Here is a 17,341-nt window from a genome sequence, read left to right as displayed (position 1 = left end):
GGAGTCCTCTGTTGAATTTCAGCAAATGAAAGTTGTATGATCTACTTTTTTAGATGTAAAGCTCTTGCTCTTTATACCAGGGATGATGCGGATACTCTTTGTCCAATAGGACAATGAGGCCTTGCTTACATCAAACTTTAACTGGGGAGGGTTGTAATTTTGATTTGAGCACCAAAATTGAGAACTCCCATCCCAACTTTGTCATTAATCTTTTTTTAGAATTGTAATTTAATTGTAAAACACAATATTTTTGCGGCATGAAATTTTTGTGAATTGGCGCCGACAGCCATTTTGCGTCATGAAATTTTCACGAGTTGCTTCCAATATTCAATGCACATAGTGTAGACAAGAACTTTTGCATGCATTTTAATTTCATGAATCTTGGCTCTCGTGAAATTCTCAAAATTAAAATGCACGCAGACATTCCTCGTTTTGCAGTAGGAAGTGGGGGGGGGGGGTAGGAGGTTTTCACACAAAGACCAGTGTAAAAGAGTTTGTAGAATTTATATTGTTCTGTATATCAATGTTGATATGTGATATGATGTTAGGAAGTAATGAAGTAGGGAGTAATGCTTCGTCTGGCTACAGACAAGCCCGATGATACAATGCAGGTTAGAGTCAGGCCGTCATTAGAAGAGGATGTTCGCTTTTATTGACTCGGCTAAGATGAAGATCACCTCTTTCTTATATTCAGTGATGGATGAGTGGGTGAATATGAATAGCACGTTTTAAAGTGAGTTCCCTTAACTGTGAATTATATTCAACATCCTTTGCTACATGTATAAGCTGACCAGTGGACTGCATTGAAGGGGAATTTCAAGTGATATGTGAAGCATGCTTACACACACACACACACACTTTCTTTTCTCTCTCTCACACACACACACGTATGTGTGTGTGTTTACCTTTCTGACTGTTTGTCTGTCATTGAACTTAGAAGTAATAAGCATATGAAAATATAAAAGAGTGCCAAAAAAAAATTTCATGCTCATGATAGTCAATAAATTTCCATATCAAAGAGAATGTGTGTAGTCTCTTTAATCATTTTTTAACCCCTGGTGTACTTTGAATCACGACTGGCACAGAAAGCCTCATTACCATTTTACAATGTCCTAAGTCCGTAGCACAGCAGAAGTGAATGGCTTATTTTGTAATCAAAATCATTTTTCTTATCCCCCCCCCCCCCCCCCACCCTCTCTTTTTGGCAACGATCATGATAAGATGTTCTTCACATTTTCACCAATTTAAACTGAATGCTCATTTATTAAAATTGTCTATTGCCATTACACCTTTTTGATTCTAGGGACAGAAGATGGTGAACAAGATGTACAGTTGTAATCAGCAAAACTTTGGTTTGTGTTGGATCAAGATTGTCGGATTAACAATGGATCTGAATTGATTACAAATCATATTTTGATTTTGATACATCTTGATTTGATTGCAAAGTTCCTTGCTACTGAGCAGTTTACATTAGTCTTATGTCAGTTCAAATTTAATAATTTCCTCATCTCCCGAGTTAAGCAAACTGAAAAAGTGACAACAAATTGATAAGATGTATTAAGACGAGATGCATAGCCAAAATGAAAAAAAACAACAACCAAAAACTAGCCTGCCATAAATCTTCACATACTATAATGAAACTTTTATTCATAAAATATCATGAATTCCCATGCACTGTGAAAGTTTGCTGCAAATTTTAGATGACCTATGACCTACAATGTATTACTGATAGTTCTTTTTTTTATTTATCTCCCCCCCCCCCCAAAGATAATTTGCAGGCCATAACAATTACCTGACTTCAAAGTCTTTTTAACAGAAATGAAAGTTGATGCCATCTTTTTTTTTTTTAAGGTGAAAAAAAATCTGCTTTTCCAGAATGTGTACTGTATGTTCACCTGCTTCTGTGAAATGTGAGTTCACCTGCTCAGAAGAAAATAACCTTTTCACATCGTTCATGCCACAGAGCTTCTCGGCTCAATTTCAGCCCACGGTTTGCCCAGCGGAGCACTTTCATGCAGGGCTTGAATGCACACCATGCTCCATTTAGTATCATACCTGGTATAGCTTCCGGCAGTGGCATCATCCAAGGACAATCTTTCTCCTACCCTCATCCCTATCCTTCCTCCACGAAGTCGAAATTTCCTGAAAGGGGGTAGTCTTTGTGGATAATGTGCAAATATTTGTAGATGGGCATCTGTTTTCAGGTGGTGTGTAAAATTGATCTAAATTAAAACATGGGCAAGGAAGATTGATTTGAATTAGGACATGATTTAAGTTGTAGGTTTCGACAAGGTATAAGGATTTCATTGTCATCTTTATCCATTGCAGTTGAATCTTTCTCCGTACTCCTCCAAAGACAAAGAAGAACAAAAAAGAATTATGGATGAAGATGCCATCATCTCTTCACTCTTTGTACTAAAAGATTCCCTTCTAGGCCAAGTTTCACAGAGAAAATTGCAAAGTTACAACATTTATCAAAGCTGCAACCAGATAGATAATTTGAATATTGCTGTTAAAAAAGTTAATCTTTATGATTCCATAGCTTTCTTTTTTAGCATCCAGTTTTGAAAACGTTGAGCATTTTGTTTGCTTGATTTCATGTCTGTTTTTGCTTTGAAAATACATGCAACTGAGTTATCTATAGCATTTTGAAGAGTAAAAACCAAAAAGTAATCATGGGCATTTATGGAATTTATGGTGTATACATATGAATTCTGTGCCTCACTTTTATCTGTTTGTGCAGTGTAATGATGCACATACATTCAGCACTTACTGCGTCCAACTTACCGAGGTTTATAATATTGATGATAGTAACATGTTGGCTACAGACATACCATATACACACTCAGTAGGTATAGAATGGCTAGAGATACATTATATTATCACGCATGTATCCAAAGTGGTTGCAAGTAAATGCATGGGCCAGCTAAAAATATCGCTGTACAACACTACATCCATGGCATGGTTCTAAGACAATTACCCCCTGGACAATAACCCCAAACCCTTCCCCTGACTCCAACCCTAATCCTAATCCTAAAACTAATCCTAATCCTAATCCAAATTCAAACCCTAATCAGTTTGGTTAAAGGACTGTCCTTTTTTTAAGAGGGCTCAAAATTGTTGAGGTGAAAATATTTTGGATAAATTGTTTATGAGTGTTGTATGTGTATATGGCAAAAAACATATCCATACAAAAAATATGGCAATAATATCTAAAGTTCTTGCTTGACAGTACCCTTTAAGTTTGGGATGATGTATTATACATCAGAAGGAGAAATGTCTCTTTAAACTGTCACAATTTATATTTCATCAGGCATAATGCAGGGTGGATGAGCACTGGCCAACAGAAAATGGTACCAAGACTGTACAACAGAGTCCCTGATGTCAAATTCACTTTTGGAAATGCACGGAAGCCTTGCGCCCACAGGCTGAATTCTTGGGTTTGGAAGAAAATTGTCATTAAGTTGCTCTGCCCTTGAAGCGATGCCATTAAAGTAACTACAGCTTCTAGGAGGAAAAAGCTTAGCATGAATGTCAAAAGATAAGTATTGATTGACAGGTTACAATAGTACTTACAATAGTTACTTCTCTTTCCAGGTCAGTGCCATCTTACAATCAATCTACCTACATCTCTGGAACGTCCATTCGAATTTGTAGTGACTTGCATTATTTTTGCGACATCTTTTCTTCTTTACCATCAATTTGAATTTGGGAATCAAAGATCAAAGTCCAGCTTTACTTTGACTTATATTCTCAAAGTACTGGATTCAGATAAGAGTATTATTCCAAGATTCAGGCTAGAAACCAAGAAGGGATTCATAATCCTGCTTTGGTTGTTATGAAAATGCATTTCAACTCCATTCCAGGATGAAATTATTTACCCTTTGTTGAGCAAGGTGTTACGACAAAAATCACTCTGAGAATGATCGCACAAAAGAAACAATCAACTAATGTTCAGGCGGTTTATTAACGGTGATATTCTGGGTACAGACTCGTAATCGGTTTTCACATCAGTACAATAATGATCAATAAAACAATTATAAAACAGTAGTGGAATCACTTACACGTATTGCAGCTAACTGTTAAATCATGAGGTCCTTATAATTCCCTGGTAGTGTCCAGATACGATGTTCGGTGCACAGATGAATGATCCGTGATGCACCGATGAATGACACCTCCGACGTAAATCCAGAGGCACAGGTTACAATAGTCCGCGTTATAAATCCAGGGTATATGTCCACAATAGATCCACGGTATAATGTTCACAGTGAAATGTGCAGAATCCAACGTTATGACGACCACGTCCAGTCGATGCGTTGAATGATGATTCACTTTATATTGTCCAGCTAGGAATCCAGCCCATCACAGCTTTTCCGTAGCAATGTCCATTGACACAAAAATGGAGTCTATCTCCAATGTAGGCAAATTAATTATCTGCAGGCAAAATGTCTCCCAGGCCTTATCTCCACAAACATAACAGGTCAGCAGGTAACACAGGACTGACTATAACAAGTCGCTTCAGAGCCAGAAGTGACGTAACTCTCAGAGCAGAGGTGTTGGGTACTCTGCCTACTGCAGAATTTCTCTGGCTTATATACTATCCATTCACCCCCTTCTAGCACATTCTGTAACTCTCTCCAACCTGGGGCCACACATATGAACATTCTAGCTAGTCCAAGTTCCAGGAATCCTGGATGATTCACTGCCTATCTATGTACAAAACATCATTGCCAAGAATAACTACCAATCACATTGGGCTACAGGGACAGTGCCTCACTCAGCCAAACATGTAAGCACTTCCCAGAAAATTCTGGAATGGGTGAAATCATTCTAGATTGAGTGAGCTATAATGTTTTTCCTGTTACATGCATGTACTGTATAGCTATATTGTATACCACCTAGAAAATTCTCCACTGATCTGATCAGCCTGTATGTACTATATCTATACCACATAGAATGTTCTCCATTAATCTGGTCAACCTGTGTACATACACATTAAAACAGCCATGCATACAGTACATCATACATGTACATAATTACTAGTGTGTACATTTGTGACAAAGGACACACCCAAAATTCCAAGAGTTGTGTGACAGAAGACAACGAAATGAGAGAAATACAATCTGTGTATAACCAGTTAATTTGACAATGCAGTCATTGTCTATACAACTGGTCCTTTAACATTGTGTACAAGAAGGGGCAATGTTATGATTAATGCTAGAGGTAAATTCAAGCAAGAGGCTACAGGTTATATCTAGTGACAAGAAAAAGACCCTACTCGCTCGGTGAAAAAGACCCTACTCCCTTGGTGAAGATTCTTTTGATATATAGCAAGAATGTGCCCCTTTGCAGACCTACATTTACTGCAAGCAAATGTAGTCAAACAAGTAAGATAGCACAGTTTCACTGCATGCAGGTTCCATTGACAAGGAAATGTGTTAACTGCCGTAATTCCCTGGAGGGGTAGAAGTGGATGTGAACTCCCCTACTTCCCCCTTGTGACTCACTTAAGGAAATGTGCCTTTTCAGGTGTGAAATGTTTGTGAGGCAAGGGTGCCTTGACACACTAATGTATTGGAGCAGGTCGGGGTCTTGTAGCTCTATCAGCTCTGTGTCATTGCAAAGGGGTGATAAGATTGTACTTAAAAGCAGACTGTACACAAGGCTGAACATTTTCTTTTTTCTTTAAGCTGAAGAAAATCCGCAATTTCATTCTTGCTCATTGATACTGGTATTCAATATTGCAATGATGGATGGCCTGACAACATTTAAAGCAAAGTTACAACATTTGTACCACTACTACAGAAAAAATGATCTTTTTGCAACTTTTAGTTCCTTGTAGGGTGGACAGTGAGTTGAAGACCCTTACCAAGACTTGAGGGTAGATGTGAAGGCGGGGCCCCTTTTGGAGCTGACAGGAGTGGTGATCCTCTATTGCTGCTCCCCCATGCCAATTATAAGGCTGTTAAAATCCTAATCGCCCTGTTGCCAGGGGCTACTAGGACTCACTGTTAGGCACGTAGAAATAAAAGCCACATGCCCGTGTGATGTAATGGGCTCTCGCCTCTATATTCATTTTTGCAAGCAGAAAAAGTTTCGGTATTGTATTTGTATTATTTATTCAGACGAATGATTGTAGTGAGCATGATTTGCCATGTTCTGCATAACAAGGTTATCACTGTTGTTTTAGGTTTTGGTTGATTATATATGGAGAAACCCTGTTGTAATGAGCCAACTAATAAGATTCTGATGAAATTGGCCATCATGGTGGCAAACCTCTGGAAATTTTACTCTATTACCATGGAGATTCACGAAAATGGGTTTACAAATTTTCCCTACTTAGCAAATTGTATTATGACTCCACATCTACTGAAGATGTCACATTCAAGGTGGCCTTCCTGTACACATGAACCTAATATATAGCAGAGTTTGCATGGTACTCAGTAATCAAAACTCTTATGTTCCACATATTTTGAAAGCATAATGATTTACAAATATGTGATTTGAAAGAAAATCCTGCAAGTGGTAAAATTCTTACTTGAGAGCCAGGTGATAAAATGAGTATCATCAATAACCATCATTCCTTTAAAAAAGATGACAATTTCCCGTTTTTTAAATTTATTTATTTAATTATTTATTATTATCATTATTTTTTTTTGCATTTCATTCTTTCCCTTCTTTGGCATAGTTTGACTCGGGAAATTAGTAAGAATAAGAACATCCCATATGGCATATAATGCAGTAGCAATTTATTGATAAACTGCAAGAAATATGAATATCCCTTTAATGATAATGCCCCATTTTTTCAGATCACCTTTTCAGATTTACTTCAGTGCAAGGGACTAAAAAAAAAAAAATCATCTACCTCTATCGATCACTATGCAGATCAGTTAACTTGTGGTCCATGAATACTCCATTTTTCCGCTGATCTCCACAAAAATGCAATTCAGGAACACAGAACGTTGTGATACTAAGCAGTCAGCCGCGATGCAGGGCGGCTTTTTGCATCTCCTGAAAACTCCAACTCGCATTGTCAAGTCCGGATGGCATTTAAAGCTTTCTCGATGAGCTATCTAATCCCCGGGATGCCAAGTTATATAGGTCGTATGTCAAAGGAATATAATGAATAATATTTTTCAAAGTGTGATTTAACCTAAGTACAGGTCCTGTTTTACATGTTTGTTCTTGATTGATTGCCATCAGTTAATGTCTACTTTTATTTCGCTCTGTTTTATCATCCATAACATATCCCAGATGACTTTTCCATTAAGTTGAGTTTCCCATTTATATCATTCGTACTGAATGCATTGGAAGTATTTGATTTAGAGGCATGATGGTACCTTGCACGTATAGTATGGGAACTTCAAAAACTATCATTAAGGAACTGATGTATTTTTTGATGAACTGATGTATTATCTTAAACCATAAGAATGCCAAGGAGGGTCATGTACGATCACATGTTTGTTTTTGCAGTATACATGTGGTAATAATTGCATCAAGTGTAAATGTACCATGCTTCAATGAGACCAACGAACAAGATTGTACCTGCAAGTTTGGTGGTTGTTTGCTGTTGTTTTTTGTTTGTCTGTGTGTGGATGTCAGTTCTTTTTAAAGAGGAGTTCCAGTCCAGTTATGAATTATTTAGTCTGATAAGAAAGAGTTAGATCTTTAAAAAAAATTGATCAGAATAGGATGAAAATTTTGGATGTTATGAAATTGTTAAGTTTGGCTAATTTCTGCCCCTAACAGTTCTTGTACAGTTGATATAAATGTGAAAATGAGTGAGGTGATGATGTCATCGCTTCTCAAATTTCCATTGATCAAGTGAAAAAAAAATGACAAAAATTCAATGTTTCTGTTAAATTGAAGTGGAAAACATGATGTTATTCCTCGATGAATGGCTTTAGAAAAATGATCAGTTAGATATATCAGGATTTGAGACTGGGCATAATTGTGTTTGAATGAAAAACCGGAAATAAGACAATTTTTTTTTTTAATAGATCTGTGGCAAGTTGTGAGGGGAATACATCATTTCTTCACTATTTGCATTTATTCATATCGACTATTTAAGAAAAATTCCTGAAAAATTAGCGAAACCTCAAAATGTCATACACATTGTAATTTGCCGTATGTTTCATCCGATTTTGATCAAATTTTCATTGTTGTGCTAAGAAGATTTTACTCCTTCTTTTCAGACCAACTTTCAACCGCACTGAAATTCCCTTCTAAGGAAGTGGATATCATAACAGTTCTCCTGCATGCAACTTTATCATCAGTGATTGAAGAAGTAGGATGCACTGACCGTCCAACACATTTGATTCTGCGAACAAACACATTGTGTGCGCAGACGTCAACCTCAGTTTTTGACATCTGCAAATTGATGAGAGGTTTGCGACTTAGCCGTGCTTCGGTTTTCCCATCTATTCATTTACATCATTATGTCGTACATTTGGACTGTGGCACTCTCTCTTATTCAAAGTACTTTTTTTGTTTTTTGTTGATACGTTGCATCTAAGGAAGGCGGCCATTTTGCTCTGATACTGCTGATTGTACTGATTACTTTGTTCTGGCAACATTTCTTTGTATTGTGAACGTCTAGGTATCTAGCAGCGGCTGGCCCTTGGGGTAATTAATCAGCCATGTCTGTTGCTAAGTTGTGTTTTCAATGTAATTATCATCATTGGAAACAAGGTTTTGCAGCTGCAGTGCACCTCACTTTCTTATTAACCCTTTAGCAACTGAAAATTTCATACAAGTGGCCCATTCCATTGTTCCCGGGACGGTACAACAATTTTACTGTCATTTCGACAACTTTCTAAATTATGCAAAATAGATCACTGCATGTTTATTATTGTCTGTTATTGGTTATACTTACTTGAAAGCCTACATTGTATGAAGACTTTACCAAGAGACTTGTGTGTCACAGTAATAATTCTGAAATACTTTTGTTTAAAAAAAAAAACCTTTGTATGCTACCCATGACTGCACTGCAAGAAAACTGGTGGTTTAAAGTTAATTGTAGTAGCTAACTTTGAGAGTGTTCTCACAGTCCCCCCCCCCCCCCCCCCTTTTCAAAGGTCTTGGTCTTGGTCTCCCTTGGGGAGCTACTATGCATGTATCATCAGAGTTAGCTACCTTCAAAGGAGCTAACTTTTAGTTAACTCGGAAATTATACCAGCTCATTGTGAACCAACCTTGTATGTCACCCATGCTAAGAGAGGGTCCATTCACCAATATGAGGCTTGAAAAATTAAAAAAGACAATGATGCAATCAACCTATTAAAAGTGTGTGCATTATCTTTATAAACAAATCCAGAGACTTGAAAGTTGGTCCTATTGATATCATGCCATCTGCAGAAAATTAAAAGTATAATGTATTGCTGATTTTGTTTTACCCAAAGTGTGAGAAGTTGAATTATACCACTTTATTTTAATCTACCACAAGCTAGGTAAGTTTCTTGTTAGTAGTATAGGTGTACGTATAGCGTCATAAAAATATGATTCATATTTCTATTGTTCTAGAACAAAAGAAATATGAAAAGACAAAAGAATTATGAATTATGAAATATGGATTATGATATGATTTATGATAAAAAGATGGATTATGATATGATTTATGATAAAAATATGGATTATGATATGATTTATGATAAAAAGATGGATTATGATATGAATTATGATAAATCGATGAATTATGATAATAGATATGAATTATGGATATTTACATAACAATAGAAATTGGAAAGAACAAAAGAATGTATGAAATATGAAAAATGAAAGATGAATATTCATGAGATATGAATTATAGATATGAACGATGAATGATGATTATGAAATATGAATATTTATGGATCGATATGAAATATGAAGAATGAATTATGAAAAATATGCTATTGTTTTAAGAATCCGCATCATTGTTTCATCATATTCTTTTGTTCTCACATCGAGAGATATTTTCGAAGGCAATGGTCGAAATGGTCATAATGACGATTGCAATCGTATTCATGACATTTGTTTGTTTGATGACGTCACTCCGACAAGTTCGGACCTGTCCTCTGACCGACGCTCGCCCGATCGAAAACAAAAGAACTTTAAAAAACAAAGAAATACATAAAAATGGGGGCGTGTCCTCTGACCGACGCTTGCGCAATGCTTGCGCAATCGAAGACAAAAGTCAGGGCGTGTCCACTGACCAACGCTCGGGGACTTAAAGACAAAAGACTGGAAAAACAAAGAAATACATAAGACTGGACCTCAAGTTCACGATAAGTTCGGACTTGTCCTCAGACCGACGCTCGCACACTCAAAGACAAAAGACTAGAAAAACAAAGAAATACATAAGACTGGACCTCAAGTTCACGATAAGTTCGGACTTGTCCTCTGACCCACGCTTGTACGCGAGCGAAGACAAAAGAATTTTTAAATAAAGAAATACATAAACTGGACCTGGAGCCAGTGACGGGTTCGGACTCGTCCTGCATAAAACAATAGATGCCTCATACATATTCAAAGAGATGGTGGCGTCCTTTGCAAAGCAAAAGAATAAAAACTCGAAGAACATGCGAGAGGGACACATTTCAATTTGAAACCTTCCGAGAGCATCACATGTTACAGAATGTCTCAGCCGAATATCGCCAACACCTGGTGTCCCGAAATGCAGAGGACGGTGGAGAAGGTGGACTTGCTGATGTTGACGGAGTATCTAACTCTCATCGAAGTCTTGAAACGGGTGCAAAACGTGCCAGATTCTCCAATAGACGGTACTCCCGAAGATCCACAGCGCAAAGTGTTCCAGGCGGTTCATCATTTGGACCCAATGACTGTGGAGAGAGTGTACCCTTACGTTGGCAGGGTGCTCTGGATGAGACCAGATCTCGTCGAGTGCGGTTTTTTCCTGGAGTACATCAAATTTATTCTGAGGGGAGAGACTCAACAGCAGCTGGAACAAAGAAGAGTCAACATAGGGAGACACGTGGAGGGGATAGAGGCCGCTGTGAGAGTGGTCTACAGGGCCTTGGGGCTCGAGACCGGCCTGCCCGACATTGTCTTGACGGACCCTCAGTGGAACGTGCTTTAGACGAACGACTGCTATTAACGGTGATAAAGGACACATTTCCTTCCGACTTTCACGCCGTAGACACCGAGACAATCTTACGCGCATGTCGGACAATTGCAAGCGAGGAACAATTTTCCCGTGTGCGACGAATCAAGCTTCGAGGCAATGAGAGGTTCGACGATTGTATAGAGGCCCTGCTCAAAAATTGTATAGAGAACCCCAATCATCCCAACAAGTACAAACGTTCGCTGATGGCTCTATGCTATTTTGTCAACATCTACCAATATGCCTGCATACCGGACGAGCGGAAAGAGGAATTTCGCGCGCAATTCGTGCTACAAAGTGCGCTGGTCGGAACACGCTTCCGAAAATGACTGTTGGACTAATGTCGCGATAACGTTTTACATTTTTTGTCTGTATATGTTGTATAATGTATGGAATGTAGATGTTAATAGAATGTGAATTGATCAAGCAACGAAATTCGCTTGCACTGTGTGTCTGCGTGTACAATAAATGATGCGTTTCATTTTCAAATGATTTTTTTTTACTCGTTACCATTGTCTATCATTGATGCCTTTTAATGTCATTGCAATGTGAAAGGAATGCCATTTCTGATGTTTGCTTCTGCAGTGTGTGGTTGCTGAGACGATAATGTCTAATTCATTTGAGAGAGCGTTAGAGGAAATCTATTACGATCCTCAACATCCAGCTAGTTTCGGTGGTGTCAGTAAGTTGTGGAATGCGGTGAGAGAGGTGGAAACTGAAAAAGCGAGCTTGCAGGGTGTCAGAGACTGGTTAACGAAACAAGATGCGTATTCAATGCACGCACCGGCGAGAAAGAATTGTCGGGGCATTCGAAAGCATCTTGAAAGAGGGCCGAGTGCCTGTAATGCTACATACAGACAAAGGTTCGGAATTCACAAACAGACATTTTCAGAAATATCTCGAGAAAGAAGGCATTCACTTCTACACAACAGAAAATGAAACCAAAGCCAGCGTTGCTGAACGATTCAATAGAACGCTGCGAACAAAATGTGGCGCTTCTTCACATTCAAAAACACTTACAGGTATCTCGGTGTAATAAAAGATTTTGTCAAAGGCTATAACAACACCATTCATTCTAGTATCGGCATGAAACCAAAAGACGTGAATATTGAGAATCAAAAGCGTGCCATAAAAAGTCTCTACGGTAGGGCAATGCGAGGGAAGAAGCGTAAAGCTCCACGATTCAAGTATGAAATCGGAGATCAAGTTCGTATTAGTAAAAGCAAACTAAAGTTCGAAAAGGGTTACGAAGCAAATTTTTCGAGGGAGGTCTTTACAATCAGCTCCCGCGTCAATAGGAGGGTACCTGTCTACAGAATAAAGGATTACAACGGGGAACGAGTGAAGGGTACGTTCTATGAAAGGAATTGATAAGAGTTTCGAAAGACAAGGAGACTACTTACAACGTGGACAAGGTTTTACGCACGCGCATGCGCAATGGCAGAAAGAATACCTAGTTCGTTGGTCAGGGTATGGCAAAGAATTTGATAGTTGGGTTCGACACTTAACTATGCGTTAAAAACACGATTCACGTTACTCTCGTTATCATTCTTCGCTTTGAACAAAGGAGAAGAGGCTGATCGAACATGGCTTCTCAATTTTACGTGACGCTGCCCAGTAATAGTTCCATGTCGTACTATCCAAATAACAAAACGTGTCAGTTTACAACGCGGCTTCACGCACCTCTCTCACTCAACGAAGATTACGAGGTGGGGTTGGCAGAAGTTCAATTTCAGTGCACGTGGTATAATGTACGACATGATAACAACACCCTCACTATTTACGATAATGAAGTAGAGGACGACGCTGTTCCATTGATGAAAAAAATTGAGATTCCTGCGGGATATTATAATTCTGGAGAGGAACTCATTGACTCGATCAACGAACAGTTCCGGAGAAAATTACGTAAAAGCATCACATTTTATTACAAGAGGACCCAACGAAAATGTTTCATCCGATTAGAAGGAAATACGGCGCTCCTCATTCCCTGTGGTTTGGCTATGATGCTCGGGTTTGAAGGGGAATGCCATCTCACGGAATCAACACTGAGTCCCATGCCAATGGATGTACACATGAAATTTCATACATTTTATGTCTATTCTGATATCGTTCAGTTTCAACACGTAGGTGACGCTGCTGTACCTTTACTGAGGACGATAGCAGTCATTCCGGACAAGGATCGCGATAATATCGTCAATACCTATATCACTCCGCATTACGTCCCTCTTAAGCTTTACAATTTTGAAACGATAGAGATTATATTAACAACCGAATCGGGTGAAGTGGTACCATTTGAACGCGGGAAAGTGATCGTGAAGTTACACTTTAGAGAGCGCTCTACGAACTAGCTGGACGCTAAATTTACACAGCGATACGTCCAACTATGGTGGTATTTCGCGCACCGGCAAGGATTTTTCACGACCAATATGGCTCGGGATTACCCGTCTTTCGCGGGGCATCCATGCAGAGAGGACACGGGCTGGGTAGTCTGGTGAAGGGGCTCTTCAAAGTCGCAACTCCTCTCTTAAAAAGAGGGGCTGTTGCTTTGGGAAAAGAAGCTATGCATACAGGCATGAACATTGTTCAGGACACCATCAACGGACAATCTTTTAAAAGCGCAACTAGAAAAAATGTGGCTCGGGCGGGAAAACACCTGGCCTCAAAGACTGTTCGAGCAGTAAAGAAAAAAATTGGGAATCAGACTGGAGGAGCGCGATTAGTAGTTGTAGGAAGAGTTAAAAGAAGGAGGCGAGGAAGGAAGCGTATCATTCGGTCTCGAAATTCTCCAGCGAAAAGAGCTCGCTTGCGCGACATCTTCGATTAATTCGGACTATTCGTTTACCAGTCTCATACACTCCTTGCTGTCTTTGCTGAACATGGCGCTTCTACACGACAAGAGCGATGTCTGCTGCAAGTCCGAATTGGATTTGTTCACGGTACCACACACTCAAATGAGCATCGTCAAAGGACCATGGGTAGAATATCACCCCGTTAGCAGCATCACCGATGAAGGGCCCATTGAATTCAACGTGTCCGGCACGTCGGAAGAATACTTGGACCTCTCTCAGACCATGCTTCAAGTGACAGTCAAAGTTACGAACAATGATAACACGGCTTTACCAGCTGATGCCCCAGTTGGTCCCGTAAACCTGTTTCTCCCATCTCTCTTTGCACAAGTTGATATCATGCTCAATGAAAAACTAGTGTCTCAGCCGTCGAATACATACCCTTACAGAGCGTACATCGAATCTCTGCTGCACTATGGAGGAGAGACCAAAGAGTCTCAACTCACTCAACAGCTATATTACAAGGACAAAGCGGGGGAAATGGATGTCGTTAACCCGCTGGCAAGCTCTGCAGAAGCTAATCCCGGTCTGGCGAAAAGACATGGATTCATCGTCGAGAGTAAATTACTTTCTCTACTTGGTCCGATTTACGCCGACATTTTTTTTCAAGAAAGACTGTTACTCCCGGGGGTTGATTTGAAAATCAAGTTAAATCGTAGCAAAGACGCATTTTGTCTTCTGTCTTCGACGGAGAATGCCCGATATAAAATTAAAATAGAATCTGCTGCCCTCTACGTTCGCAGAGTAAAGACCAGTCCTACCATCATGTTAAACCACGCCAAGGCCTTGGAGAAGACAACCGCGAAATACCCCGTCAACAAAGTAGACGTGAAGTCCTTTTCCATTCCTGCAGGAAGCATGTCGATTAATAAAGACAATCTATTTCACGGACAGTTACCAAATCGGGTGGTCGTAGGATTCGTTGACACAGACGCCTTTAACGGTACTTTTGGCAAGAACCCCTTCAACTTTAAACATTTACGCCTCAACTTCATCTCCCTCACTATTGACGGAGAAACGGTGCCGATGAGACCATTACGTCCTAGCTTTGCAGCGGGAGCTGGACAAAGTTACATTCACGCTTACAATTCACTATTCATGGGAACCAACCGACTGTTTGTAGACAAGGGAATTAACATCAATCGAGAAGAATACTGCGAAGGTTATACCCTTTTTGCATTCGACCTCACGCCCGACCTATCTGACGGATGTCACTTGAATCTCATCAAGCAAGGAAATCTGCGCTTAGAGCTACAATTCGACGTGGCCATTCCAAACACCGTCAACTGTATCGTCTACTCGGAAGGACAGGGACTGATTCAGATTGATAAAAGCAGAAACATCATCTACGATTACCAATAAAACCTCTTCCGGACAACCGACTGCCGAAATATTCTAATCGACTATGGATACATCGCAGATTCAACGTTTCTTAGAGAACGATCCTATTGTCAAGCCCTATTTCAAAGGAGTATATGCGTCAAATTGTCTACCGCGATCAATTAGTGGGGCGAAGCAGTGCTTCATCGCGAATACCGATCCTAGCGATAAACCAGGAACACACTGGGTGGCTTTCTACTTTTGCAACGGAAAAGGCGAATTCTTTGACTCTTACGGATATGAACCCTTAACTTACAGTCTTGACTTTGTAAAGTTTTTGGACAATAATGCCTCGGCATGGTCCTCTAATTCCAAACGGCTACAAGGAACTGTATCCACAGTTTGCGGACAATATTGTATCTATTACGTGACGAAACGAGTAGGGGGTCAAACAACTCGAAGTGTATTAAATGTGTTTGGCAAGGATTATACGAGAAATGATAAGAGAGTGAATGATTGGTTTAATCGACGTTCTGATGTTTCCCATCGTGTTCATGATACATCTTTTACTCTATTACAAATCGCACGTAGCTTCGATAGTTTGTAAGAAGATATTGTAATAGCGTGTATAACGTAGTGTAAACTTCTCTCTTGATGTGGATTGCTAGATATCTAACAGTATTTAACTTAGTAGTAATTTGTATATATCGTATGTGCAAGCCTGTACTATTACCTTTTTTCTCTCACTCTCTCTCTCTCTCTCACTCCCTCACTCTCTCTCTCTTTTATTATATATATATATATATATATATATATATATATATCATATAACTCCAAATCATGAATATATGTTCTTTCATGTCTGGGAAAGCTAGTTTGAAAATAAGAGAATTAAGTTTGTACCTTTATGTCGAAACGTTGAGTGATTGTGACAGTTTGTTACCAATGGAATATATTATCATTTACAATTCATAGACCATATATTACTTAGGTTAGCGTACCTAGCGTAACAACCGCTTGAATACTTTGTAAAATTAGGTAACCTATATATATATATATATATATATATATATATAGATTAAACTTGGGCTGGGTTTCGTTCTTCATAGTAATACACACTTTGTTATTTTCGTTACGAGTATATGTCTCATTTTCTCTTTCGCTCTTCGTTTTCTTTCTCGCTTCTCTTTTCCTCAGTCACGCTGTATAACACATATCACACAGGACAAAACAAAAATAAGATGTAACGAGTGCGTTTTGTATCGTAAGAATATTGTACGTGGTACCCGTTTTATTTTCTCCAATAAAACAACAGACTATAAATATGTAAATAAATTACTCCTTGTTGTACTTGTTTTTCTTTGCTTCCTTCTACGTTTTGTGATTGTGAGAAAAAAATCATTACACCGTGCAACGAACAAACTATATACATTTCCACTGGATACGTAAAGAACTATTCCTCATATAAAAAATACAATACATTATTCAATTATGTTTCGATGTTCAAGCATGGCTTAAATCATACATGGTGATGAAAGAATAATTAACAACTTATAAACCATTGAGGTGATGTAGTCATCAATCTGCAGAATCTGCGTGAGACATTTTACAGTGTATTTCCGTTTCGTCAAAGTTATTAATTCTAGGTAAACAGACATTAAAAAAAAAAGAAATTTGCATGCGTTACATGCACAGATTTAAAACAGCGAAATGACGAAATGACGAAATGACGAAATGACGAAATGACGAAATGACGAAATGACGAAATGACGAAATGACGAAATGACGAAATGACAAAATGACGAATCGACGAAACGTCGAAGTGGTGGATATATGTACAATATGACGGTCTTTATGGAATTAACTACGAATAATAATAAAAACAACTACTTTCACCACTGAATGTACTAATGCATAAACCAGGCAGGATTTGACTATTTACATCGTTTCATGAAGTAAGACATATTATGTACAACTACGCCAGGAGATAAAATGTATGACACATTCGGTAAACACCACAGATAAAATCAAACGTCACGCGAACTTATATTTACAATATTTACATAGCAACTAG

At 38.8% G+C, this 17,341-nt stretch overlaps 1 protein-coding gene across 1 annotated transcript; it reads left to right on the top strand.

The window, feature by feature from the left end:
* The first annotated feature begins 13,977 nt into the window (after positions 1-13,977).
* Positions 13,978-15,309, top strand: LOC139732145 (uncharacterized protein F54H12.2-like). The gene has a single exon (XM_071643017.1). The coding sequence runs from the start codon at positions 13,978-13,980 to the stop codon at positions 15,307-15,309; it is 1,332 nt and encodes a 443-aa protein (XP_071499118.1).
* Positions 15,310-17,341: the final 2,032 nt, after the last annotated feature.

Source organism: Diadema antillarum, unplaced genomic scaffold (assembly GCF_040938485.1).
Source record: "Diadema antillarum isolate AM-2024a unplaced genomic scaffold, OU_Dant_1.0 seq00000400_RagTag, whole genome shotgun sequence".
Taxonomy (NCBI): domain Eukaryota; kingdom Metazoa; phylum Echinodermata; class Echinoidea; order Diadematoida; family Diadematidae; genus Diadema; species Diadema antillarum.
Note: the sequence above shows the minus strand (reverse complement) of the source record. Positions and strands in the feature narration are given on the sequence as shown.